The following is a 27944-nucleotide window of genomic DNA, read 5'->3' as shown; positions in this document are numbered from 1 at the left end:
TCCCATCTCCGCCCACCTTGCCTTTCAACTGCTCCCACACTTTTCCTCTCCCCTCCCAACGGATTTTCTCTCTCTGTCCCCCTCTCCTGCTCTCTCTCCCCCCCCTCCCCTACCCGACCCTCCCTCATCTCCTCTTCAGAGGACGAGAGGGAGGATGTGAGTGGCGTGTGTGTATGTGTGCGTTAGTCATGTTCAGGCTCATCCAGGGCCAACAGCAGCACAAGCAGGGGGAATCCCAGGCGCAGGCAGGAATAGGATGTTTTGTCCACATCTGTTAGTTGGTTTGGCTGCCGCAGTCCTGCGGTTTACACAGCACCTAAAAATGGATCGCCTGAATGAGCTGGAGAGCGTGCTGGAGGGGAAGACGGATGAGCATATAGGAGGAGGGCAGGAGGTGGGGGGAAGGGTGAGCATGCCAAAGTGGGCCAAGACCCCCCTGATGGTTAATAGGATTCTGTCTGCCCTGAGCTGCAGCAGAGTTCACGAGCCAGGAGAAGGCTGCGAAGAGGGCGTCTGATGTGGAAGCGTTGTCTCTGCTAAGATTTCATTAGCATTTCAATTCAAAGCGACTCACCGGTTTGTTTTCTTGTGCCACAGGTTGAGATCAGGTCATTCTGGTGCGGAAAACATTTATTCGTCAGGCTGTGATAAGGAGCCGTGTTCTGATTTTGGTTAACTTTAATCCAAATGTGCTATCGGATGTTTTTGATAATCCTGATATAAATATGCTTTTACAATAAATCTCAGTCCTCAAAATCCAAGGGCCAAATAAAGTGACTACAGTGAGTGGAGGAAATTGAGTGTTGATTGAGAATGGAACTGAATGAACAATGACTTTATTTAACCAACATTTTGACCTGATTGCATGTTTCAATAAGGCGACAATTTTCTAGGACGTTCATTTACATCCTGTAAAATGATTCTGTCCTTGAGAGTAACACAGGCGTCTTGTATTCAAGTGGTTTACTTGTATATGTCCTGTATCCACACAATAATAATATTCAGTTCGTTGCAGTATTTTTTTGTTGGAAAGCATCAAATTAAGATACAAAAAAACTCCCTTCAAAGCCATAAACTGCTCTGGAAGAACATTAGAAATTTTTTATGTGTATTCGTAAATTTATGCTCTCAAATTTAAAGCCCAACCTTCTTGACATATGACAGGATGAAACGCTGTTCGGCTCTCTTATCATCTTCCAGTGTCTGCACTGATTTTGCAAATTTTGTAACCACTTGTGTTTTTTTTCACACCTGAATATAGAATGTAAATATTTGTCTTGCATCATCTGTGATCAGTCACATTATCCAGTCCCCTCATCCGTCTCCAGGTGGTGCCAGTGGTTGAGAGGGACAACATTCACACACACACACACACACACGCACGCGCACACACACACACACACACACACACACACAACAGAGTGGACCTATTTCTCCGTCTCCATCCACACACTGAGGGGGTGGGTATGGCAGAGATATGTGAGGGTGTGGGGGATGGGGCCGGAGTAGTTGTGGAAGATAGAGAGGAAGGAAGTGAATAGAGTGAGAAATGGGGAGGGAAGGGGGTGGCATGCAAGGCAAGCACATGCTGAGGAGAACATTGGACTCATTGAGAAAAGCGCTCTCTTCATTCATGCCCTATCCAATCACCATTTCACCAGACTCCCACTCCTCTCATCATGTACGTACAGTATGTTGCCGTCCAATCCGCTACCTCCAAACGCCTCAGAGCGATAAAATCATTTAAAGTGTTCGCAAGTTCTTTGAGATGAGAACAAAACAGATGGAGAGGTGAAATACGCACAGGCGACTGTAAACAGCCTGTTTTGACCACTTTCAGGTCACTCTACACTCTCGGTATCAGTTTTCAATTGCATAGTAGAGGACCCATCAACTCCAGATGGGCAGGTCATTTACATGTGAAACCCTTGTGTGAACGGACTAGTAGGTGGTTTGATTAGAACACAGTTGAGAGTGTCTGTATAACTTCTCACCACACCCCTGGAATAGACATCAGATGTTTATCTGTTTCAGATGTGAAACGGTCACATCAACACAGAGTGGGAACAACATGAAGGGTCCACCAGTGTGAGTGGAAGAGGCAGTAGGAGTTGTTTTACTTAATTAATTGTCCTAAGCTGGAGGAGCACATAGACTCGCTTTGCTCAAGGGTGGAAATAACTTTATATTCACATATAATGTGAGGATGGTTCGCTGAGAGGCTACAGCTGCAATCACATCCATCACGTGTACCTACCTGTTCTCCAGTGGCGTTAGGTATGAAACGCCTGCACGGCCAGTTCAACTGATCAACTGGCAAAGAACGGAGGACTAATCATGATTTTCTGTTTATTATGTGTAATTTCAGTTTCTCCGAAAGTATTTGAGCTTTGCCCTCTCTTCTCAGCCTTTCAGAGTCGAGAAACTTTCATCCAAAATGGTCTACTTTCATAAGTCAGTAACTGACACTGACTGTAATCTTTTCTACTTAACGTGGAATGCTTAATTGAAATTGAAAATGTGTTTTAACAGTGTCTGGGCCAATAGACAGCAATAACAGTGAAAATCAGACAGAAAACACAAAATATGCCAAAAATCAGGATTAGACCGAGATTTGATTATAAAATCATACTCACTGATGAAAACATTTCACCCCACGTAAGACTTTTAAAACAACGCAAGAGCTGTCTGAAACCATACGGACCAATAACACCAGTCTAACTTAACCACAGCAACACATCAGAATTCCCTCAAAGGATCACAAGATAAGTATGAGTGGACGTGAGACAATAACAGGACAGGAAAACAGCAAAAAGTGACATTTTCTGCAAATATTTCATCTCGATCCATGAATCTATTAACGGTTGACTTAATTATAACTCTGACATTATGCAACCTTTGATGGTGGGTCGCAAGTGGACATTGCTTAATTTTAAAGGGTTACAATACAGTAAAGTTTGGAGTCATTGCTCTAACACGCTCCAAAATATTTGCAGCCAGACAAGAGAACACACAGTTTGTGCCGCAATGATTTCACTTTACTGACAGAGACAAAATTTAAGTAACTTCAGAAAGTCCGTGGAGGACAATGGCAGGAGGGGTTTTTCTCAAAAACTTGCCCAAAATACGTTAAGTTTGCCACTGGACAGTAATAGAAGATGAGATGAGTCAAGGTGAGTTCTTTCCCGGGAGCAAAGAGCGTTCTGGTCACACCTTTATAAATAAAATGACAATGATAAAGTGGCTGCAATAAAACAACACCTGTTTGCCCACAGTTTTCTACACCCACATCTTTCTATCTTGGCTTGAATTTCAATAAATTCATCATACGTATGTATAAAAATCACAGTAAGGGCTGTGAAACAACCAGATACTTTACTCAGACACTGAATGCAGGTACAGCTTTCAGATACTTGTATTTTTATTTCATGCTACTATAAATATATATCTCCACTTTACTACTTTTCAGAGGGAAACATTCTACTTTTTTACATTAGTACATTCATCTGACGGCTATATTTAGGAGCCCCTTTCCAAATTAAGATTGTAAATTTTAAAAAAATGTCATCAGTCATGTTGCTTAATCAGACCACCCAATAAAATATGATGTCGATTAAAATGAGCTCCACCTCTACAACCAACTACAACACTGACATCCTAATTACTGATGATAATAGCCCACTTTTTTTTTTTTTTTTGCATAAAACATACAAAATTTGAATGGACTTCTTGCGATGAAGCAGTTTTACATTCTGGTATTGCAACATTTACTCAAGCAAAACATCTGGACACTTTTTTTCCACCAGTGTAGGAAATCATTTTCAATTTAGGAGGAAAACATAAAGAAATGCCTTTCCGAGCGTAAAGCAGGCCTGTGTTTACATCACAGCTCCCTCTCCATCACCGTGGAGACTGTGGGATGTGCTGCTGAACACTTCCTGTTAATAAGAACTATTTATTCTGCAGATGAAACGTATTGTTAAACTTTTACACGTGCTGTTCTGTGTTTTGTGATGAGACCTGGGGGACATGGAGGCTCCAGGAGGATGAGGGAGGGAGGGGGAGGGGGGGGGGGGGTGCTCCTCCAGTAGACCTACTGTTGGTGGCCCATTTATCATATCTCCGCCCTCCAGTGTTTCAGCTCCCATGAGGGCGGCTCTTTAAATTGCCCCCAAACTGCTCTTGGCTGGCGCCTTTTCCCCCTTTATCGGCAGGAGACAAGACGCACGTGCTATTTCTAGGACGACGTGGGAACAAATAACTTCACGAGCTGCTGGTAAGAAAAAAAAAACTTTCAACTTATTTTGTTAAATCTGTCTTTTTCCTTTTCAATTCATAAGTGTGTGTTTTTTTTGTTTTTTTTTACCGCTGCATGAGCTGGGATTTGGAAGGGGCGGGCTGTGTGTTGTCTGACGAATAAAAGCTGTAGCCTATAGATCGGTGCAGGGCTTTTAACCGGGTACAACCAGCCAGGCTTAAAGGAAACATTTGCTCTTAAATTCAGAGCAGAGCTAGAACCGAGCGATAGAGGTGAGTGCAAATAACGGGACGCCGACGGGCTGAAACTTTGCATGCTCGGTAAGCCGGAGGTGCGTTTTTTAATGCATTTTTACAGAGCCGGAGCTCCGGAGAGAGGAGGCTGCATGCCTCAGATCAGAAGCCGTCTTTTGTTGCTGTGATCGCCGCAGAGCAAACCCGATTACCTCGCGCTCTTGCTCGCTTTTCTGCGCTTTAAAAAAAGCACACACACACACACACAAATGCGACTGTCCGTGCAGGCAAGGTTTAGCCCGCACCGAGCACACACACACACACACACACACACACACCAGCCAATGTATGTATGTATGTATGTCTGTATGTATGTATGCGTGTGTGTGTTGGTGGATCTCTGTCCAGGGCCCCCGGCGTGCAGACATGCTTGCGGGATAGTTTCATGCGCAGGCCCGATCAGTGGCCACAACAACTACGGCAAGCGGGCCTCCAAACATGGTTGGTGCGGGAGGGGAGCGTCGGCTCCGGCAGTCTTGTGCAGATTTGTGCGGCCTACAGTGAGCGATATCATGGGAGCCGGTTTGGTGTCAATCCCTTGTTTGTGTGGCACCGTCGGCTGTGTAATGCAGCGCACATGAGACAGAAATAGACCTTGGAAATAAGTGCGGATTAATTGAGTTAAACGCGTTACCGGTGCGCTGTTAGCCCGGTCACTTTTGGGTTTGTTGCTGAGGTCGGTCAGTTTAATTGCACTAGTGTTTCCTCTGTGTGTGTGTGTGTGTGTGTGTGTGAGTGGACTCGACGCCTCGTCTTGCAGCACGTCTGACCGGTGTGATTTCTATTCCGCAGGTCTGAAAAAGCAAAGCAAACATGAGCGACAAGGGGACAGTCTCACCGAAGGAGAAGGAGGCAACAGAGAGGAGGGGGCGTGGAAGACCCCGTAAGCAGCCACAGGTAAAAACCTCTGACGTAAGTAGAGCACTTTTTTTTTATCCTTATGCTTGCAAGAGGAGTGTTTTTGTTGTGTATCAGGTTTGCATGGCATGCTGAGGTCACCTAAACAACAGGGTTGCATGCATGAAGAGGAGGAGGTGTAGAGCCAGAGACAAAACAAGCCTTTAGCCCACATCCCTTCCAGCTAATGCTCAGGTGGATGTTATTGCAGGTGAGGTGCTCGTGCATATCCATGACATAAGCCCCTGCTATCCCACTGAGCCCTCATCAATCATGGCATGGCTGCTGCAGGCCCCTGTGACCATTTGCTCACCCCTTTATCGGTGTAAGTGTAGATGTCTACGACAGACTTCCTGTGTGTCTCACCGGCATGTAAGCAACCCGTAACCAAACACCTTTAAACTGGTTTTAACCCCCCGTCGACCCACCTCTGCTCGTCATGTAATGGATGACATGGCAGAGTGGAAGCCCAGACTGGCTCATATAGCTGTCACTCAGCGCGGTGCGTTTTAGTGTTGAATTGCTCGGTTGCTACGAGCTGCGGTTGTAAACACTAGAAATGCAATAGGAGATGAGTCTGCCATGGCATGGCACACAACTGCAAATCATCACATGAACAAGATGTCTTGTGCTTGTGTTTTTGGGGGATGATTGTAATCACCTGAATGTAGATTTTTATTTTCACTTTCTGCACCTCAGCGTCGCTGCTGGACAATTTGACATCTGGTCTCCTAAGAACCAAGTTTTAGTCTCAGGACTATTTGAGAACCAATGATGTCTCACAACTCACAAGTGAACTGTTCAGAAGACAAACAACAGTTTTAGTTTCCACATCAGACCATGACAACATGTGTGTGTCTGACCACCTGTCGTACGTGCCAGTCGCACCGACCTTGGAAAAATGAACTTTGTCTATGAGAGTCATGTATAAGTAGAAGCAAGTCCATGTCGGTGTTATGTTTCCACAAAAACCTGACCCTCCACATAAGAATGTGCCGGAAAGACCATTGAGTGTGTTGTGTTGCAAAATATAATATAAATGTGTGTTTTGGTGACCTGTAAGCTAACTTGATTTTTGCCTGTGATCGTCAGGAACCAAGTGGGTCCCCGACTCCAAAGAGGCCCAGAGGACGGCCGAAGGGCAGCAAAAACAAGACAGCCGGCAAGGGCAAAGTAAGTCAATGCTGCTCGCAGTCGTGTTTTTACATGGCAACAAGTCGGGATTTCAGCAACGGCTAACACGCATCCTGAGCCGAGAGAGAGACGGGAGCAGCTTCGCAATGAATCTGCACACAGCATTTGCTGTCCCGTCTTATCTCGCTAGCATTTCCCCTTTCTGACCCTTGATTCCTTTTGGTTGATGAGCATTTTAACGGTGGCTAACCTCATCCTCTTAAAAGGACGTCCTGCTGTTACTTGTGATATATCGGTTGGCTGCAGTGTAGCAGCTTCCCCTCCTTGTGTCGGAAATAGCCTGGCTTGGGTTTCCCATTGTAAAGACCTTGGTTTACTGCATTACTCTTTCATTTCTCTTCTTTTTCTTTTTTTTTTTGAGTGATGCTCACTCTGTACTTCCTGTCCTCCAGCTTCCTGCAGCTTGTCATGCACAGTGCGGTGCAGGTGCAGAGGCCGCAAGACTGTTTCCAAGCTGACACTAAGCACCCCACCGCCCCCACCCAGCACACAGCCCTAGTTCTTCTCTGCCTGTCGTCTCCATAGCAACAACTGATTTTCTCCCTCGCCACAACCCTCCAGCTCCCCCGTGCGCTCTGTCTTCACTGCTATGTATGGGAAAAGGAGGGAGAGGGAAGAGCGAGAGAGAGAGAGAGAGAGGCAGAGAGACACACGTACATGTATGATATAGGTTTAGCAGCGAGGGCCGAGCTGCAGAGAGTTTGTGTCTGCGCTCAGTTCCACCAGCTGTCTCTGAGCCTCAGACCAGGTGGCCAGCGAACTGGAGTGCCCTGTGTGCAGTTCCTGTCGGCCTTCCAGATAATAGCCAATGAACCCAATGCCCTCTTTCCATCTGCCTCATTATAGAGGCATTGCTGCCATCTGCAGGCAGCTAGAGGCAGAGCTCTGTGGAGATATGGATTGCTAATACCAGTTTTTCCCTTTTTTTTTCCCCCTTCACTGATCCCCAAAAAAGTCTTTGCTTTATCTGAGCAGATCATGAAGATCACAACAAAATGCGTTGCTGTGCCCCGCCCATGGCTCCCTTAACCCTGTCCTGCTTTCTTTCACAGAAGGCAGCAGCAGCTCCATCTGCAGGGGGAAAGCGCAGAGGAAGACCTAAGAAGGAGGTAAGAAACGGCGCAGCATCAATGCTCACATTTGTTTATACCATTCCTCTCCCAATTGAATTATGATTGGTATGACTGTCTGCAGGGCGAAATTGCATTTCCCTAATTCCCCTGCCTGCCTCTTTCCCCTCAGACGAGTCATTTTTATTCTTCGCAGCTATTTTGGTTCTGGTGTGTTTTTTATTTGGTCGCATAAGGTCTCCAGGCAGTGGTATTTAAAGGAAATCTGTACCTGCATGACACCCTAAAGTGCTCCTAACAGTGTTACTAACGGCACGATATTTTCCTTGTGACTGCATAATTTGTTTCCAGACTTTGTACAAAAAAAAAAAGCATGTTTTAATCTAAGAAGAAACTGCGGTCTTGTAGTAATATTGTGTCATGTGCACGAGTGGCGGTTAGGGCGTACTCTGGAAGGAGTCTGGACTGAATTAGTCACAGAGAGGGATGACCTAAAGTTACCCTCCTAACTATCCCTCTCTCGTTTTTATGAATGAACATCTTGGGCTGCAGTGAGTGTGAGGAAAGGCAGGAGAGCAGAGGCAGGATGCCTCATTGTGACTCACCGCTCTTATGAATCACTTCACTACAGATGGCTCATCTGTCCCATGGGTGTTCTTCATGCCACAGTGGTTTATCAAAGAGATTTATAATAACATTTATATTTTTTCATGTTGGTACTTGGGGGTTATTAAGTAGAAACTTCGGGACCGAGACGTGAATCACAGGCGGCCATTGTTGCTGAGTGTTGATGGCACTTGAGGCATTTTCCTTCTGGGTTTAGTTGAGGCCTGACTGACTCCCCACTCCCTCCTCCTGTTACAGGAGAAAGAAGAAAAGGCGTCCCAGGAATCGTCTGAGGAGGAAGAGGAAGAGGACCAGTAATTCACAACGCATGCTACCTCACTCAACATACTGACTTACTGTTAACCAGAACTGGGCTGTATCTCCAACACCAGTGCCACCACATGACCACTGTTCACGACAAAGCCCTCTCTGCCAAAAGGAGGGTTAACACAGTACAAATATCATGCAACAGCACTGGATAGAACGATGGACCTTGCTCAAGCATAGATCTAAGAATTACATGAAAGGTAACAGCCCTTTTCTCTACATGTCATGTTATCACAAGTCTTTTATACTGGACAAAGGTGTGCTCCAAGGAGCCTGGACGTTTCTGTTTTTTCTGTCCCCTAAAGATGGTTTGTAGGACATTTTCTCTGCTTAATGTTACTTATTATTTGTACCCGCATCTGAGATGGTAGGGCATATAGATTTTTCTCCATGTTTTGTACTGGACAAAGGTGAATTTTACCTATACTTGCTGTTTTTTTTTGTTTGTTTTTTTTTTGTGTGTTTTGTGTGAAGTGGTTAACCTATCCTTTGCATCGTATTATAGATGGAGTTGAGCTTCAGCATTTAGGATGAGAATAGGTAACTGGTGGTAGAAATGATCCACCCCCCCCCCCATTTCTAACCTGCGTAACTGATTTGCCCTCCTTTCTCACTAGTAGAGCAGAGTCGGCTTTACCCCCCCCTCCCTGTAGGACAGTTTAGATTTAGCCCTGCTTCTCAAACTTCCTTCGGTCCTCGGCGTGTAGAGGGGAGATGTAAAGTGTATCGTTAGTAATCAGAATAGTCTGATCAGACTTACTGTTTTGTTCCTTCGGGTTACATACCATAAAAAAAAAAAACCATGAGTGTGCTGCTTTATATGTCATAATAAAACTCAATCTTTTTGGTATAACGTGCGTTTTTACAGGTAGGGTTGGCAGAATTCTAGGCTGAGAGCGTCGGTGTCGTTTCTTCAGGGAGCTTTTACAAATGCTGTTACATTAGCGTCTTTGTCTTCACATGGTCCTCAGTTTCCAAGCGCTCAATCACTCGCAAGGCAGATTGCAATTGGTCAAACAAGGAGTTTGATTGTAACAGAGGATAGTTGGTGGCACTACTATCCAACAGGGCTGTATGTTTTCATTCCATCTGGCTCTCACTGCTTCACCTAGCTTGGTCCTTCTGTCATCACTTAGTACAGTAATATACTTTCTTAGTCTGTTTGAAGATGTGTGTTGTATGCTGTCTGCTACAGGAGAAAAAAAGATGTTTGTGTATTTCTAAGTGTCAGGGAACCCGCGGTCACAGTCCACTTAACTGGGTTTTTCCACACACCTAAGCTGCTACAACCTCAGTTACGAAACCCGGAAAACTGCAAACAGGCCATACAGGGCCTGGGATTTCATACCTCACTCAACAGCTTACTTTACCATATAATTGCATTTAACTGGTTCTGTTGTTTGTTTTTTTTGGGTTTTTTTTTTTTAAATGTAACCTCTGGCATGAGTTGGAAAAATGTCGTTACTACAGAGTTTTTCTTTTTTTTTTTTTGGTTTTGTTTTTTAACCTGACTGTAATGAGGTATCTAAGATATCAAGTTTGTGATTGTGTGTGCATACGCAGCACGTCTTGGCTCATCCATAACCGGAGCTTGCAGACAGGTTTTTAAATGTGTGAAGCAAGTCAGGGAGACCTGTCAGCTTGACAACTGTGTTCGCTGACTGTGGTAGATTAGCAGGTGTGTTTTTATCCTTTTAAAAAAAGATTCTTCTGGTGCACTGAAATGTTGGTTCAGATTTTCATGGACAAATGTTTGTGTTTGTGATAGACTGGGCGCTCTTTCCACTTAACTGTTCTGTTGGCCACAGTGTGTTTGGCACTACGACACACAGCCACACATCGCCATACTCATACAACGGTCATTTCATGTCTGTTTCAACATCCTCCAAATACTCTTGACGATATCGGTGTCATTTTACGTACCAACATCTTGCATCAGTTCATTTATATACTGTAAACTCAACAGGATGGGATCATTCTTTTTAAATGTACACCGTATATAAATGTACAATGTCTATATTTCTATGGTGCCCTACAATTTGTATCAGAAATGGTCAATAAAGAGAATTTTTCTTTGTCATTTTGTCTTTTTTTTTTTTTTTTCCTCCTAAATATTCTTCTCAAAAGCTCAACTAAACATCCAGGTGATGTGTGTTGTAGTTCTTTGCAATGTCTGGACTAATTATGATGTAAATTACTTACAACAACAGAAAGACCAAGCAATGCAAAGTTCTATTACTTTATTTAAATGTTCAATGTTTAAATCAAGTCTACCAATTCTCTCTCACAGCAACAATCTGGTACAGCAGATCTAAGGGTGAAACTTAACACAGTGCTCCACATTTACATCAGTAGTTCTTTTATTTTTAATCAGAGCCTTCCATGAAAAGTTTGCTATGTGTTTCTCCAGTGCAAATCAACGCCATATGATTGGATATTTGTACAATTTGAAATTGACTACCCTAGTCTGTTTCAGTGGTTTTCACAAAATTAAAGTGTAGACGATGCATAGAATATGAACAATGAGATCTAAAGATGACCGGGGAGCACCGAGGAACATGTTCTGGGGTAAAGATGTTTTTTGGGGTCCAGAAATGACCGCAGAAAACATCTTGTGGAAAAGCTAGTTCTCAGTCTGAGGAGCCTCTAGATGTCATACCTGACAACACCGAGTTTAGGCATTATCTGTCCCACACTATGCAAGACATGTTCTAATGTATTTAGCTTACATTCACTGATGCAAAGGCAAATAAAGGTCGCAAAATGTTACAATTCTTAAGGGGAAAAAAGCGACGTTTCCTGAGTGCTTGATACAGTCAGACCTATGGCATTCATCTGAACAGACTTTTCAGCTGGAGGTAAAGTTGTACTGGTGCCATGCCTTGTAGACAGGACATATTTAGGGCACTAGTCACAGCTCATTTTATGGATGAGAGGAGGTTGGTGTTATTTACTTCCAAATCTGGCTTTCCATGCCATTGACATGAATCACTGGATTTGGCTAAACCACAAAAGATCAGTTTCGTGTTGCAGCTAGTTAAATTCGCAGAGGAAATTAAAACCAATAGGGGTGTGTCAAACCTTATGACTCGAAATGAAACTGAAATAAAATTTACCAAATTTTAAACAGCTGTGTCTATTTTTTGTATCACTATAAAACTTTGAATTTAAAACTTTTTAGAAGTGATAAAGCAGTGTTTGATGTCAAGAAACTAGAGGACTAAAAGCATTTCATTACTGAAGTCATATTTGGTTTTCCTAATGTACTGCAAATGACCCATACACAACATCCTAAACAGGCAATGATCCCAAACTGTCACCTAGCAGGAGTGAAGATTTTTTAACTAGTGCAGAACAGTCACACTCGTACCACACTATGGATGCAGCCCCTAAATTAAAGCTAGAACAGATGCCTACTCACCAACAATATTATGAATGTAAACATACATGAACCTCTATCAGATAGATTCCACCTCTTTTAACTCCTGTCATCAAGTACCACAGTAAAAAGTCTGAATAAATAATTTAGAAATAAATAAGTTCACGGTACTGCGTCTATTAGGCACACAGGATTGGCATCAGAACCACACAAATTAACAGTCACTCTGTCCGTAAAGAAAACAGGGAAGATAAACATGTTGGCTCTTGCTGATGTGCTTGAAGATAATGACAGACGATTAAAAAAAAAGAAGAAGCTCAGAACAAAGTCTTGTGCATGACCTCAAAAATGACTGATCTCTGTGGCTGAAGGTTGTCTCCACACTGTAAATGTTCGATGCCTCGGTTTACTGCCATCATGCATGAACGTCTTTGGTCAGAAGAGGGCGTCGCTGCTGATAACTTCTGGCCCAACCTTGAACAATCTGAGGACATAAAATGTAAAGGTGCAAGCACGGTTTAGTTAGGCATGGTCAGTTTTAAAGACATAACTTAACATCAGACATGAAGATGAATGAAGATTTGTAAAACTGTTGTTGACTATGATAAAAGGGCCAGTTCACCCAAATCAAACACAAAAACACGATTTTCTCACTTACCCCAAATGGTATCAAACCATGATTATAGTTTCTGTTTTATTTGTTGAGGGTATAAGATTTCTGCATATGCTACTTCTGCCGCCACCTTTAAACAGTGGAGGTGAATGATGTTGCATTTGTGCATGAGAAAAACTTTCCAGGAACAGTTTCTTGGTTACTGAGGATTAACCACAGACCTCACTGAAGACACTGTCCACATTACTACTGTTGGCAGTTTATTCTTTGGATTATCCTCAATAACAGGGACACTGTTTCTGGAGAGACATGAGGCTTTAGACTTTTTTAAATACCACAAATGAAATTCAATTCCCCTTTCTGTATTTCATTGATTGCAGGAGTCACCCGGACGGATATCGCGAAACCCCAGCTGATGAAACCAAAACTATGTGATAGTAACCAGTAATCCTGTGGAAGTAAGTGACAAAGTGCTGTTTTGTGTTTTGGGTGAACTTGTACTTCCCATTTCACATATGAGTATAACTTGATGAGCAACTTTGCTCATGGCCAATACTGCCACCTAGTGTTTGTCATGGCTCAGTGCATGATATCTGACTGGAATTAACCAAGCCAATAATTTAATTTCTATCTATTTCTATTTGTATCACCAAGAATATCAGAGCACCATCAGAGGCAGGTTATACTTTACTGCCTCTGAAGGTTATTTAACCTTTAAATAACATAAAAGTCAAATGTACACAATAAAATAGCTTGGATTTTTGGAACTGCCTTAAATTAAACATTAACATTGATACTATGAAATGTTTCAAAGGTCAGATCCAGAATGAGACACCAAAACAAGCCACTGACTGCTATTAAAAAGCACAAATGCAATCGTTTTACTATACTTTCTGGTGTCCTTCTTTCAGTTTCTCTGGGGGAGGAAGTGTTTAACCAAGTGAGGAACTGCTGTTCGAGTAAATGCAACCAAGCATTACCACACAGTCAAAAAAAAAATACAAACAGTAAACAAGGCAATAATAGAAATGTCTTTTGTGGGAAATGTGGTCAATGGTATCAAGACCTGGCGTGTTTAATCCAATTCTCTACCTACTTTAGAAAGAACGCATTCAGAGGATCCCAGAGTACACAAAACTCCGAAAGTCTGAAAACAAATGTTGCATCATACCCTTGTGTCCTCTTCTCTCCACAACATCTCTTGTTCGGCTTCATTAAGTTCCTCTGAAGGATCGTATGTGTAGACCGGTAACAGCTGATGACGGAGTCTGTCGATCCTGAGGGACAAAAGAAAGCAGATCAAACGCTTGATGGCTTGATGAATCAAGTTGAGACACTGAGAAGTGTAGCAATCAAGTTTATCACAAAAGCATTGTGCCGTGTAATCAATCAGTCTTACCTCCTCTTCTTGCGAATATACATGACCTGAAAAAGATAATATGAGGAGTATCACAGGTACTCTGTATTAGCCAGTCCTTCAATTCTGACTATTCACAGTGCATTTCAATGTTGCTACAAGTTAATAGTAATGGTAAGTCAACTATGTGTTGTCGTCCCATGCCAACCAACCCTCCCTTTGCTACTTACCACAGCTGCAACTATTCCAATGATGGTGATGAGAAGAAACGGCACTAGCACATAGCCCACTGCCACATCCCCATCTATGATGGCAGGGGGCTGAGTAGTGCTGTTCATTGCATATGTTCAGGACAGGGGGACACAGGGGGCTGCTTGTGCAGGGCCTTCACAGGCAGCAAACCCCCTCCCTATGACAGACACTGTGCAGCGGCTCTCTCCTCGGGCTGCCCCCTTGTTTATGCCTCATCCTTGTCGTTCATGTGACTTCCACATGGTATCACTGCCCTCCCTAATCAGCGACAAATCTGAGGGAACACGGAAGGAAAAGGATTTGCATAGTTACAATCATAGAAGTTGTAAGGTCACATGGAGGCAGATAAAACACCCAACCGAGCTGCTTCTCTGCTATTTTTGCATAACTGGCGGATCAATACATTATAAACATCCAGTGTCTTGTTAGCAGGCACCATAAGAGGCACTTCTTGCTGCGGTCACTTGGTTAGCTGGTATCTGCTAACAAATGCTCGTGTGACTTCCTAACTGTGACAGTCGCCTACACTAAACACCAGTCTATGAACTTTAGTGTTTAAAAGCTCCGCACAGACCCACAGCCCTCCTGAAACCTGTTAGCCAGCGGCACTAACTAGCCGTGTAAGCACAGCTAATGTCACTGTTAGCTGCGCAGGTACATGACACCGTTACGAGGAAGTTGTTTTATCGCACAACAAGATGAAATAAATCCTCTGTATCGAGGCGAGGTTGATTTCAAACGAGCTACAACAGACCTGTTTTTTGTTTTGGATAAATTCCAGTAGATAGTCACTGTCTGTGTGGTGCCTGAAGCCTCTCTGTGGGGGTAATACAGATCATCCGCTGGTAGCAACAACAGCAGCACTTCCTGTCCCAACCTTTCACAATAAAAGCCTCACAATACTCCTCCTGTCACGTAGTGTTCCCACATCCCTTTGAACCACACTGGCAGGAGCAAACATCACAACAGAACATGATCTGCTATCACAGCATCACCAGTGAGTTTGTTGACATTTCTACTGAATAGACACACTGAAGATGTTTGAAGAAGAATGAGAAATGTAAAAATGTGCAATACCCTGCAAGCAGCCCCCGCAATTACTCATTCTGCCAAGCCAGCAGTCAGCCCCGAGCTGGTCTGATTACAGCCACAATGTGCCCGGCCATGGTAGCTGCCTTGTGAGTAGTATTGCATATTATACTGCAGCAACAAAATAGCTGGATGAATGACATAGAGAGAGACATAATTACTTTATTCTGGGATCTTAACCATTAGTAGGACAAAGTCATTCGAAGCTGGGCCTGAGGGTTGCACCAGAGGCATGTTAGCATTAGCTATTTGCGATTTATTTAGCGATAAACGATATACAAATTACTTCTCTGACATTCTTTTTAATAGCTGTTTGTGACTGGCCCAACCTCGAACAATGTCCTTAGTGGAAACTGATGTCATTAACTACACTCATTAACTTCAAATAAGGTGGAAGGTGGCCCCTTAAAAGTACAACATTATGTGATGACTTGAAGTCCACTGGGGTTTCCCCTTGCAGGTTTGAATCAGTGAGGAAGCTCACTCTTTTTAAGGGTATTTCTGATCAACACCGTTTGTGTCCTGTTTTTGGATCAGTGACATTGTAGTGAGGACTACTGTATGGACATTCCCAAGTCAGAAGCCCAAAGTTAACAGGGAAGCCTGTGCCAAACCTACAACTCAGGTGATTTGGATGAATACAGGAAATCCAGTGAGATGCTCTGAAATCTATTAGCAGTGTCAAGAAACAATACACGTGGTCTGGACTAAGCACTATTACAGACTGCTAAAGGAAAACCAGCAGTGCTGCAATAATGTGTACAGTAAATCTCTCCCAGATGACTGGACACCTTCTACACAACTTCTCTTTGAGGAGATACAAAAGGCAGGACCCCTGCCCTTTAGTAATATCCAGAGCAGACATCTGACAATCCTTTAAAAATGATTAATCTACGCAAGGCACCCCATGACCTCCCTGGCCAAGTTCCCAAGGCATGTGGTCCCCATGTTTTAAAATGTCTACAAAGTGCCCAGACCCCAAAAAGACTAAAAACCTCTGCCTAAGAGAGCACTTACCTCTACCATAATGAAGTGCTTTGAAGGCATTGTAAATACAGTTTTTGATGTTGCAGCTGGTCTAAGTGGGACTAGTTTAACTACCGTATATTGTTATGTAGTGGAGTCCAGCAGTTCTCAACCAGGGGGTCAAGTTTCTCCAAAGAGTCACTAGATTCATCTGAGGGAGTAACGTGAGAGGATGAAAGAGAACACAAAGTTCTGATGCACAAATCTGTGCTGAACAGTTATTTAAATGACGCCATGCGAGAAGTTCAGAGGGGAATTGTCTCTCAGGTGGAACTGTTAACAACTCAAACAAAAGGGAACCAAACCAACACTGTTAATTTACAGAAACCAAAAGCAAACCAATGTGGTGGATTGGATAAGATCGTCATGTGTTTTTTAATGTCAAATCTTAATCTGTGAAGAAACCACTAACTGCAGATGCCAGATAAATGTAGTGCAGCAAAAGTAAAATATTTTATTCTGAAATGAAGTAAATAAAGTAGAATAACAGTATTAAGTAGCATCAAATAGAAATACTCAATTAATATAGTCAGTTTGCGCTAAGAGTATACAACACTTTGACCACAGTCAAATAAAGACAAAACAGTAAGTACAGTTGGTTGTAGCAACTTTACATCAAGTTTGTGATACTAAAGGCCTTGTAGGAGAAATGGATTGTCGTATAGCAAAAGAGATTAAACTTGCAATCATTAATAGGTAACAGACAATAATAGATAATGATTGTGAGTACAAGAGGTTAATGCAGAAAGGATGATATAAGTGATACAATCAGCCACAATTTCCTAACTTGATTGTATTGGTTTCGTGCCAGTAAAGAGGATTATGATCTAAAAGTGACTCAGTCTGTATAACTGGAAGGATTCAACAGAACTGTGCCCGAATACTCACTCAGTGTAATTTTAAAAACATCCCAATTATGCGCTTTTCTCATAATTAGAACACATATTGTGGTTTTGTTTTGACATCAGGTTTTGATGATAGCCAGCTTATTAATTATATTAAAACAAACCAAAAAAATAAGAACTTACACCTAATTTGTAGTCCTTTGATTTAATGAAAAAGATATTGTGTTAAATTCCAATGAAAAGTAATGTCATAAAACTATGCTGCATGTTTAGACAACAAACAACAACTGATCGGCCTAAATCAAAATGTTTGAATAGGTAAAACGTTTGTAGACATAGTATGTCACATATAACATTGCCTTTGTCCTATAATTATAATAAGAGGGGGACATAATAGTCTCATGTAAGTCTTCAGTGTGTTCACATCAGGTTGGGTTATAGTATTTGCATTGTTAGTCTGTTGCCACTAGATGCCACTAAACACCTTTAAAATAACACATGGAGGGTAAAAAAAAAAAAAGGTAAAATCTGTGTTTTCCCATGACCATCTAAATCTTAGATATTCTCTCAGAACTGACATATATTAAGGTGATGTGCTATTATGTAACCTTAGGACATTATCTGTCAGCTAAAGTTAATCAGTAGACCAAAACAAACCATAGACAGACACAATGGATCCCAAAATGATTGCCTTAGGTTACTTTCTCAGAATGCTTCAAGAGACAATTTGATTAGCACAGATAAATGTGTCAATATTGTCGCTTCAAGGGTGATTACATTTCTCTCAACAGTATAACCACAGCAGAGAGAAGGAGGCCTTGAGGTTGCTTTTTTTTAAAAAAAAAATCAAAGCAGAAAGCAAGGAAGGGAAGAACAAAAGCTTCCTGAGATGTAGTTGTGTCAGTCTTCACCTCTGGAATGGGCTTGTAGTGTTAAGAGCTGAATATATTGGTTTAAATCATCTGGATGTGATTATTTAATGGTTTGTGCCTGTCAGGGGTCAAGGTTGGCGTTTGTCCAGGTCATGCACGTGTGTGTGAGTGTGCAACAAAGCATTTATCCACAGCTTTGATAACAAATGCAGTAGTGTGTGATCGCAGTGATCAATGAAGTCGTGTGTAACGATGGCAGTTTCATTGTATAATTATTAGCATAAAGTTGTCGCTCCTCAGACTCAGACAAAGCAGCATCCAGCTGATCTGCTTTAAGCCATTTGCTCCTCTAGCAACCCTTATCTCTGCAAAACAAACACCTCCTCTCTTCACCCTGTTTGTGTTAGATGTTGAGTGGCTTTGGCAGGGCGCTTTGTTCCTCGGCGAGTTGAAAGGACCAGCACTGCAAAAAACTAGAACATTCTCTCCCCTGATTTAACAGAGTCGTAAGCTGATATCTAACTTCAGTGTTTTCATTTAATTTCCTTTTGTAGGGAACTAGATAATTAGCACGACATCTCTGCCGGACTGCGAGCAGGTGAAATTCAAACAGGGTTATCGCTGCACTGATCTTTAAAGAGGCAGATGGTGTAGTGTGCCATGGGTTGTCCATAATACAAAGTGTACTAAAAAGGGAAGGGTGATGGGAAGAGCCTGCACTGTGTTGTCCGGTGGTCACACATACGCTCAAAATCTCAGACTTGTTGTAATTTCAATCAGCAAGTAGGTGTGATTATTTGAATACACAAAATTGGATCTTACATATATGATTAAAAGCGGGTTGTGATGCAATTATTGGATTTTAGTGTAACAGACAAATCTGACCCTGGATCCTCTAAACCAGTCATCCAAAAATGATGATAAAAACACATAGATTACAAGATTTCAGTGGCACACTCCTCTCTAACCTCACCACATGTCTTCTAAAACGTGTTCTATACTTTCTTCTATGTATCATACACCTACAGTATGTGTTGCTCGGTCACCATGTTTAGTTCCAGCTCACAGAATGAATGCAGCACTTAAATGTCATATTATGCTATCAATTCGAGATGTTTGCTATAAAATGTAAGAACTGTGCAAAACTACATAAACCAGCAGGTGAACCAACCTTCTGTTGGTTCTTGAAACAGTGGATGGAGATTCAGTAGGCCTGGTAGACAGCCAAAGCAGAAAAACACTCCATCCCCCTCCCCTGCAGTGTAGTGCAATGTGGGCGTGATTGACAAGAGGGATGCGGTCACGCCTCCTTTCTCCATCCGCTCTCTCATTGGTTGGAAAGTGGAAGTCACATATGGGGCTCTCCTCATTAAAAATTATAAACCTAGAATGCCATATTATTTCATTACTCGCCCATTTTATGTAAAGAAAAATAGTTTCCACAGACTCAAATGTGATCCACCTAAAGCCGCCGCGCTCATGGAAGCTTAAAAGTGCAAATGACCCACTCACACCCCCCCACTACCCCACCCCCCCACCCCCGTCCTGCAGATGCGGATACATCTGGCAAAGCTCCCCTAAGCTCATGTGGCAAATGTCGCGAGGGGAATTTAAAAAGTCCTTTCTTCCAAGTTGCACCAGGTCACTCGTTTCCCCGCAGCCTATTTCTGTCGTCCATTGAAAGGAAATCGCTGGGCCATCCCACTGACGCGCGCCTGTGCTGTGGAGCTCCCCCTTGCTGCGTGCATCGTGATCTAGTGGATGCAGAGTCTTGCAGAGAACGCAGGGTCACCTTCTGTCACTGCAAGGGGAAATACTGAATAAATCGCAGCACAGGCTGTTGGGTAGTAGCGCACCTCAGCGGCAGCGGTACCTCTGGTAAGTCGCTCCGTGTGTCTGCTCCGTGTTGTGGCCACATTGCTGCACTGAGAAGATAAACTGAGCATCCTTTTTTTTTTTTTTTTTTTTTTTTAAAGCAAAGGGCGACGCAGGGATTAAAGAATCTCGCATCATTTCCCATCGCTTGGATGATGCCTCGTACCCTCTCTGCTGTGTGACTGGCCAAGTACTACAGATTCGTTAGCAAAACCACAGCTGTAGCAATTTTGAATAATGCATGCGTCATTTTGCATGGTGTGCTGTTGTTTGCATACGCCAAGGGTGAAGACGGTCCGTCTTGCATCATCTTGGATTACTATCGCAGCATTTGCTCAGTCAACCTGGTGCTTTGGCTTCCCTTTGAAACCGTAGCATGATGCAGGGTGTTGTTTTTAACCGGGCTTAGCTGTGTCTTCTGCCCTTCGGATCGCCAGGATGAGCGAATTTGACCTCAGCGTCCAAACTGAGCAGTGCGATGTGTTTACGTGCTTTAAGCATCCTTCACCGACAAGACTTAGCATTGTGATGTTAAAGACTGTTGCCATGTCAGGCGCGCTGTGGCAGATAGGAATGGTGGTCAAGGCTGGGGAAGGATTGCCATTTTATGTTCCTCTCCATGCGCCAAATGGGTAAACAAGACTGGAGATATGAGCTACATCGATAAAAGCTGCGTTAATAACCACTACTTTATCTGTATGATGGGCTTTATCGGCACAATAGCCCCTGAGATGGGGGTCAGGGGTCTTATTTTTTAGGCTTTCTCGGTGAAATGGACGCGAATGTTAATGAGAGCACTCCGCTCTGACGTTATGTAATTGGTTGTCACAGCACAGTGAGGAGCTCTAGCGTCATTGTGTTGTGTTTTTTTTCTCTCTGACAAACCAACAGCACCACTAGAGGAGGAGCATCCTGGTTTCAACACGGGATTAGATGCATGTGGTCTTTTAATCATTCATCATATCTGCTCCCGAGCTGAAATGCACCCAGGCTTACAGCTCACTGAAGGAGCTCACTGGCACATTTGCAGCGGAGAGGTTATATCTTGTTAATGGTAGACAGAGGGGGGGGGGGTCACTTCTTCAGACCCTTGCAGCTCTACCAAAACATCCCGCCAGTGCCTGAAAGCATGCAGCCACCATCCCCAGGAGGGAGGATGCACGGCTGGTGTCAGAGTCAGAGGGATGCTGCGTCTCATCCTGTACTGGTGACGTAGCAGGTGACTGACAGGCCGCTTGTGTCCGCCTCAGCTTGCTGTGGAGCTGTCCGCGGTGCTGAATCCACTGTTCGCTGGAGAGCGTGTCTGTCAGCAGTCAAGGTGCCCCCAAGAGAGCCTGACAGCAGGCTGCAGAGGAGACATGGTGATACTGTCAGGGGGGGGTAATCCAGTTAAAGAGTATTTGCTTTTTATTAGCAAACTCCTCGGTCCTCACGGTGGAGACAAGTTAAAAGTGTCTCCAGAAAGTGCAGAATATTCTGTCTGTCTGTCTGTCTGTCTGTGCAGTGGTTCCCAATCTTTATGACATGTGACCCCCTTAAGATGATGATGATGATGATGATGCATATGTGGTGGCCTTTGCGTGTTTCATATGAAGGATTTTTATGTGCCTGAAGAGATAAATAATATTCCTTAGTTCACAAGGGGAAAAGGCAAACAATGAGGAATAAGTTATACAAAATGACTGAGCAACACAAAATTTTAATTCTTATCCCTTTAATTGTCTTGTGATCCTTCCACAAATTGTGAACCACTGATCTATAGTGTCCTATTCAGGCCTAAATTTGGGCCTAGTTAGTAAAGCCTGGCATCAAACCTCATTACATTTTCGAAGGCTGTCCAGTACTGAAGGCTGGCATTGAATTTCTTGGCAGATTTATAATAATGTTTAAATGTTCTTTAATCAGATACTACAGTCCCTTATTTAATTTGTTTGATTTTTTTTCTTATTTCTTTTTTTTTTTGGGACTTGTAGAGCAGCTTATGTTTATACATTTAAAATGTAAGATATGCAGCTCCTTTTTTTTTATAACAAGTTTTATAGAAAAATATGTCTCTCGTAGTAAAAGTTTCCCGAGTGGAAAATACTATTCGTTTTGGTATCAATACTGAAGTAATACCAGTGAAACTGTAAAAACCTCTCTCTGAATGTGCATTTGTTTGTGTCTGAGTGTGTGTGTGTGTGTGTATGTATATACATAGTCTGTGTCCTTGACAGACATAGAGCTATGAATTAAGTCCCAAACTCACCCATTGAGGCTGTGTGTTTAGCTCATTCATGCTACGGCCGGCTTCATCTATGGTTACCTTTAACCATTGATAGAAAGCAGCAGTGATGACATAGGGAACGTAGTGATCTTGTATAGCAAGCTTAACCCAGGAAGTGAAAATGTTTTTTGGTAGTTTTTAATCCGACTCCTCTTCAATTTGGCTTTTTTTTTTTTGGCCATGTCCATATTAACTGACAAAGGATTAACAGGAGCGTGGGATTTGTGGGAAGCACTGCATTCAAAGCTAGTCTCATTTGGTTGTTCGTTCTTCTCTTGAATGTGAGATATCTGAAATAGGTGCAGCACTTCTGACAAGTAAGGGTTGCTTTGTTGCATCCCAGGTAAAGCTGTAACTCATTTTTACTGAACACTTAGACAAGACAATACTGACTTTTCATATGAGGTTTCCCTTCTCTTGGTCACACATTCTTGTGTTTTTATGTTGTGTGATGTGAGGGCTAATAGAGGAACTGGTGCAGAATACTGATATGTGTAACTTTTCAGATGCATCCAAGCAGTCCAAAATAGGTTTGGGTTGGATCTGATTCCTATCATGTTTCTCTCAATATCTGTCACATGGAGGAATGTGTTGTTTACTCATGTGGGTGACCTTTTGTGTCGTTGGCTTACACTGTCGGCCTTTCATGTTTGTGGATGGTCCTGAGACATCATGCGTGAGGAGGAGAGGACAGCGTGTGAAACAGTGGGGTCGACTTGTTATATCCCGTCTAATGTGGCTGTCGGGGAAAGGGTTAAAGGCTGCTGCTGCTCTGTTAAAAGAGGAGATAGTGGTGTCTGACAAGGTGTGAAAAAAGAGGCAATGCAAGAACAGAGAGTCTGAAGGGCAGCTGGAGTGTCTCATTTCTCTCAGTGCGGAGGAGAACACACACAGGGGAAGACTCTATCCTTGGTGGAAGATTTATGACACTGGAGATTATAAAAGCATCCAAGGCGCCTTTCACACCACACAAAGACTCGCATTTTATTTTCCTATTGGCGAATCTGTTTCCATGTGTGTCATTTTACGCTAAATGTTAGAGAGACAAACAGAAAATACTGTTTATATTCTATTTATTTTATGAAGTACATCATTACTTCATAACACTACAATCAACAGGATGTGTTGTCATTGATAAAGATAGTCTTCTACTTCTTACTACAGAAGGTGCATGCTAGTAGATGCAGTTTTTGCAGTTTTCTACTCAAGCAAGAGTTTCGTTTTGCATGAATTTGTGTAAATGAGGATCATGCTACCTGGTGCCTTTCAAGTAGTGTCACCATTGTCCTGGAGCTGTGGCTCAACTTGAGGCAGAACAATGACTTTGGATGCATCGTGATCTGTTTGGCAATTCAAAATGGAGTCCCAGCGATGCCCATCGGTTGTATGAAGTGCGGATCAATACCGGTCTGAACGTTTAAGCATCAGCATCAGTGGCTTTTTGTTTCTGAATTGTTTGGTGACAGCTGAACAACTGAATGCAGGCGTTTCAGGTCATTGCTTTGAACACTAGAGGGTGTGTTCCTCATGGACATATTCAGACAGACAGATGCTATAGTGGTGCATTCTTGACTGGACAGTGAAGCAGTTAATCATGGTAAATATCATGGTATGTGTATACGTTTTGCTAAGACTAAAATTCTTGATCCGTAAGTAGAGCTGCAACTAACAATTATTTAACCTGATTGATTGTTTGGTGTATGAAATGCCAGAAAAATTGTGAAAAATGCCCCTTTTCAGTTTCCAAGAGCCCGGGGTGACATCGATAAATATGTTATTTTGTGTGAAGTGCAGTCTAAAAAATGCAAAGATATTTAATTTGTTGTCATACATGATAAAGAAAATGAGATTTTTTTTACGCTTTTGAAGGTGGAACCAGATCATGTTTGGCACTTTTGGTTAAAAAATGAAAAAATTCAAATGTTAATCGATTAATTAATCGACTAATAAAGTAGTCGTGTCAAACTGCAGCTTGCTGATAGATGATTGACAAATCCATGCTGGGATTTCTTCATCGGCAGACATGCTGATCGCTGCATCTTTCAGAATCATGAACAGTCAGATGAAAAACGCCAGTGGCATAGAGTGACCATGACTCAGCATTTTAACATGAATCTGTTAAAGGAGGCCTTTGTCGGGCATTACATGGTGTCCACATCTCAGGCTGCTTCATTTGAGTGGTGGGCTGCTAAAATCCATTGTTAGAAGTGCCTCTCCCGTTCATGAGCTGCAGGAGCGTAAAGAGCAGAGAAGAGAACAGCCTGTGTCAGTCACATCACACTTTCAACAACAGATTAAGCTGAATTGAAGTCATTACGGCCTAATTAGCATTCTGCACCGAATGTCTAGGTATTAAAGAGAAGACAAGATGGCCGTATGATGATAAAAGCTTGACGTTGAAGCTAGAGCAGCAGCCAGCGATTGTCTTCATTGCTAATTAATTGGCCAATTATTTATTGGATCTGAAAAAAAATGCCCGTCACATTTTCCCACAACCCCAAGGGACATCTTCAAACTGCTTGGCATTTCCTCCAGACAGTCGTACAGTTTACAATTGTACAACACAGAGAACCACTGAATGTTTTTGCTCGAAAAATGGCACAATCCACGTTTTTCCTAATTACTTTTTTATGTCAAATGATTAATTGACTGATAAACTACAATGTTTTGGGTTGTCAATGTCGTGGTTTCTTTCCCTTTATATTTACTTTCTGTGAATTTAACATTTCAAACCAGCACATATGAAGATGTCTGAAACAACCTCAGTATCAGGGAGTTATGAGGTATAATATAATTAGACTGCTACCGTTTTGAAATTCTTTATCTGTAATTTCAGTGACAATCAATGCATGCATTGTTGTATTGGAGTGCATTATTTTGGCCGTGGGCGGCTGTGGCTCAGAGGTCGATCGAAAATGTCGGCGGTTCGATCCCCAGCTATGAGTCAGCATGTCGAAGTGTCCTTGGGCAAAACACTGAACCCCAACTTGGTCCTGAAGCATATCTTCAGTGTGTGAAAGAATAGATTCCTCCTGAATGAATGATGTTTGAATGGGTGAATGATGACATCACGTAAAAGCGCTTCGAGTGGTCGAAGTGACTAGAAAGGCGCTATACAAATACAGACCATTTACCATTTTACCATTATATTATTAGCTCTATCTAGTACTCTTCCCTAATTCTAGCTAGATTTCTGCTCAAAGTTTTGTAGTGTGGGTGAGCAGTACGTGTTGAATTCTGTGCTCTGTGTGGGCTGCATACCGTTAAAGTGTGGTATGTGTTAATGCCGGCGGAAAGGTTACATTATTAAAATGAAGGCTGGATATAGAAATTATGATTCGCTTATCTTATATCAGTATAATATGTTATCTGCTGCCACATATTGTTCAAAAGTCAAAGCTGAATTCACGCCAAAATCGCTGTCCTTTCACTCAGTGTAACATTGGCACACTTCAGTATTGACTGGTTTATAATTCTGCCAGTATTAATCATGTACAACAGCTGGTCTATCAGTGGACCAACATAAAGAAAGGCTGAGGTTATAAAATGTTTTATTTCCCACAGTGCCAGAGTTAACTAATCTTTCCTTGGTTGTGAAAGTTCAAAGTGAAATTACCAATTAGAAATAATCACAAAATAATCACTTAATATTGTTGCCTCTTTAAAGATAATTGGTGTTTTGACACATCGTGTCTGGCTGATTTCTATTTCTGTTCCCATTAAGGGCTGTTTAGCCACACTTAAACTTACTGTTACTTGATGCTTAAAGTGCTGACCCCAACATCTCATGTTCATCTTTCCACAGGTGATCTCCTGCAGGGGACCAACAGCTCTCTCTAAGGTTTATGGAAACCTGACCTCCCATTGGTGGAGAAGGTGAGCCATCTGTTCTCCAAAATCTTCCCGTTTGTTTGATCCTCATTTGGCCTGAAGTTTCACATCCACACCAGAAGGACCATAACAGGCTCTAGTGCAGACTCAAGGGTTTTCTTTTGTATAATGTATAATCCTAAATACCCCACTTGAGGTAATTAATAGCTCTTTGTCAATGTTGTTAATATTTTATGAGGCTGTTCCAGTCTATCAAAGGGCTAACTGGAGGACAGGCCTTTTTTTGTTGCTCATTGAGAGTTTCGTATTGAAATGTCCTTTATATGGTCTATTCTGTGCATGAGGTGCGTTTGCTGCCTGATTAACATTACGTATAGGATCATAAGCCTCGTGTAGGGTTGCATTTCAGCTCCCTTGCTACAGTCGATTGTATCCACTGATCTGTTGTCCCTTTTGAGTAGCAACAACATTTTAATTCTATTAATAATTGACCTGATTTTTATTATCTCAGAATTTACTATCTCACTCAAGAGTAGCTGTGGCCGTTCCACTGGGAAGAATGATAACTCGGGAGGGATTATTGATTTGCTTGTGTGATCTCTTTGTTTTGTGTGCAGCAGGGAAGTTAAGCAGCTGTTTTGATGAGCACAGACTGTTGTTTGTATTTGCAAGAAGGCTCATCAGAACATGATGGCCCAGTTCAGGGAGGCTCCTCCAGGGATCCCGTGCAGTTTGGACTGGGAGGGGAAGCTGGGTCACAAGATTATAGCCACAGCGTTTACACCGTAGGTAAATTAAAGTATGCTCAAAGGCTTAGCAGGAAGGAGCAAAGACATGCAGCCACAAAGAAAATAATATCGCAGCAGCGACATCAGACCTGTTAGTCTAGACATTATTTTGTGCTCTACTGTCTGGCCTTTAAAACATCACCTTTCTCCACAAACACAACACTGGCATCATGTTTTATCCCTGATTTTCAGGAATGCCTCCACTCTTTATTTTTACTTTGACATAACCACAAAATAGCTCATCAGATAAGGGTATTTTTAGTTTTCAATGATCTTAATGTCAAATATTTAATTAATTTACCAATTTGATTCCTTAATGATATAAACATGGCATTATTTGGTGATCGCACAAGATATTAACAATAACTCATTTGAATAACTGGGCAGAGCTTTTTTAAATGTTTCGATCCAAGGTAAAGTTTTAGAGCAAGTCTTTGTGCAGATTTTATTATTATTTTTAGGGAAAGTCATAAATCATCTTTGATGTGATGATTATATTTTCACATGTTATCTACACTCAGCTACACTTAGCTGCATGGCCTATAAACATTTGGAAAGTAGGATAGTGATATTCTAATTTCTTAAAGTCAGATTTAGAATTGCTTCCTCGTTGTGCCAGCTGAAGAGGTCACCCAGGCTCAGTGGTCAGCCAATTATTACATAGAAACATTAAGGCCAGACTTATTTATTTTCCTTCCTTCTTTATTTAACAACCATCAGCACTAGTTTGGCTCGTGCTCAGGCATATCTATCACTCTCTCTACAAGCAAAATTGGCAATATCTGTTGTCAAGACTGCTTCAGATAAACAATACAGGTATTTGCCAATCCAAAGTATGATATGTATACAAATAAAACAGATTTATTTATTAGCTACATGCTTGTTGTGAGTTTACTGCATCAAATCTGAACTTGGTTTAGCTTTCGAGTCTTGATGTTCTGCTTTACTTAGAGCTGAGTTACTGTCCCGGTGAACAAGGCCTTGTCCAATTGTGAGTCCAAGTTCAAGATTTTTGCAACTCAGGTCTGATTTGAGTTTCAGGTCTTCAGTGTCCAGCTCAGTCAGTAGGCACACAATAGAATCAGTCAGCTATTCTACCTACGTGG

The 27944-nt window shown here is 42.2% G+C and overlaps 3 protein-coding genes across 4 annotated transcripts in view; 2 read left to right on the top strand and 1 right to left on the bottom strand.

Annotated features, from left to right (window-relative positions):
- Positions 1–4201: 4201 nt before the first annotated feature.
- Positions 4202–10701, top strand: hmga1a (high mobility group AT-hook 1a). 2 transcript variants are annotated; one of them, XM_070839797.1, is made up of 5 exons: positions 4202–4276; positions 5344–5463; positions 6541–6621; positions 7695–7751; positions 8577–10701. In XM_070839797.1, exons 2-5 carry the CDS (start codon positions 5365–5367, stop codon positions 8634–8636), a joined length of 297 nt encoding a protein of 98 aa, XP_070695898.1. In that variant the 5' UTR covers positions 4202–4276; positions 5344–5364; the 3' UTR covers positions 8637–10701. The 2 variants fall into 2 exon arrangements, with proteins under 2 accessions (XP_070695898.1, XP_070695897.1); XM_070839796.1 differs by lacking the exon at positions 4202–4276 and adding an exon at positions 4457–4530.
- Positions 10702–10870: 169 nt separating this feature from the next.
- smim29 (small integral membrane protein 29) lies at positions 10871–15100 on the bottom strand. Its single transcript, XM_070839539.1, has 5 exons — positions 15001–15100; positions 14225–14520; positions 14037–14062; positions 13809–13914; positions 10871–12508 (listed from the first exon to the last, which is right to left on the bottom strand). The coding sequence occupies exons 2-5, from the start codon at positions 14330–14332 to the stop codon at positions 12440–12442; spliced, it is 309 nt and encodes a 102-aa protein (XP_070695640.1). The 5' UTR covers positions 14333–14520; positions 15001–15100; the 3' UTR covers positions 10871–12439.
- A 4781-nt stretch (positions 15101–19881) lies between these two features.
- Positions 19882–27944, top strand: part of pacsin1a (protein kinase C and casein kinase substrate in neurons 1a) — a 31465-nt gene continuing 23402 nt past the window's right edge. The window contains exons 1-2 of the mRNA XM_070839763.1: positions 19882–19956; positions 26025–26095. The gene's annotated coding sequence lies outside the window, so the exon portion shown is untranslated. The remainder of the gene's footprint in view (positions 19957–26024; positions 26096–27944) is intronic.

This window comes from Pempheris klunzingeri, chromosome 11 (genome assembly GCF_042242105.1).
Source record: "Pempheris klunzingeri isolate RE-2024b chromosome 11, fPemKlu1.hap1, whole genome shotgun sequence".
Classification (NCBI taxonomy): Eukaryota; Metazoa; Chordata; class Actinopteri; order Acropomatiformes; family Pempheridae; genus Pempheris; species Pempheris klunzingeri.
This window is presented reverse-complemented; position numbering and strand designations above follow the sequence as displayed.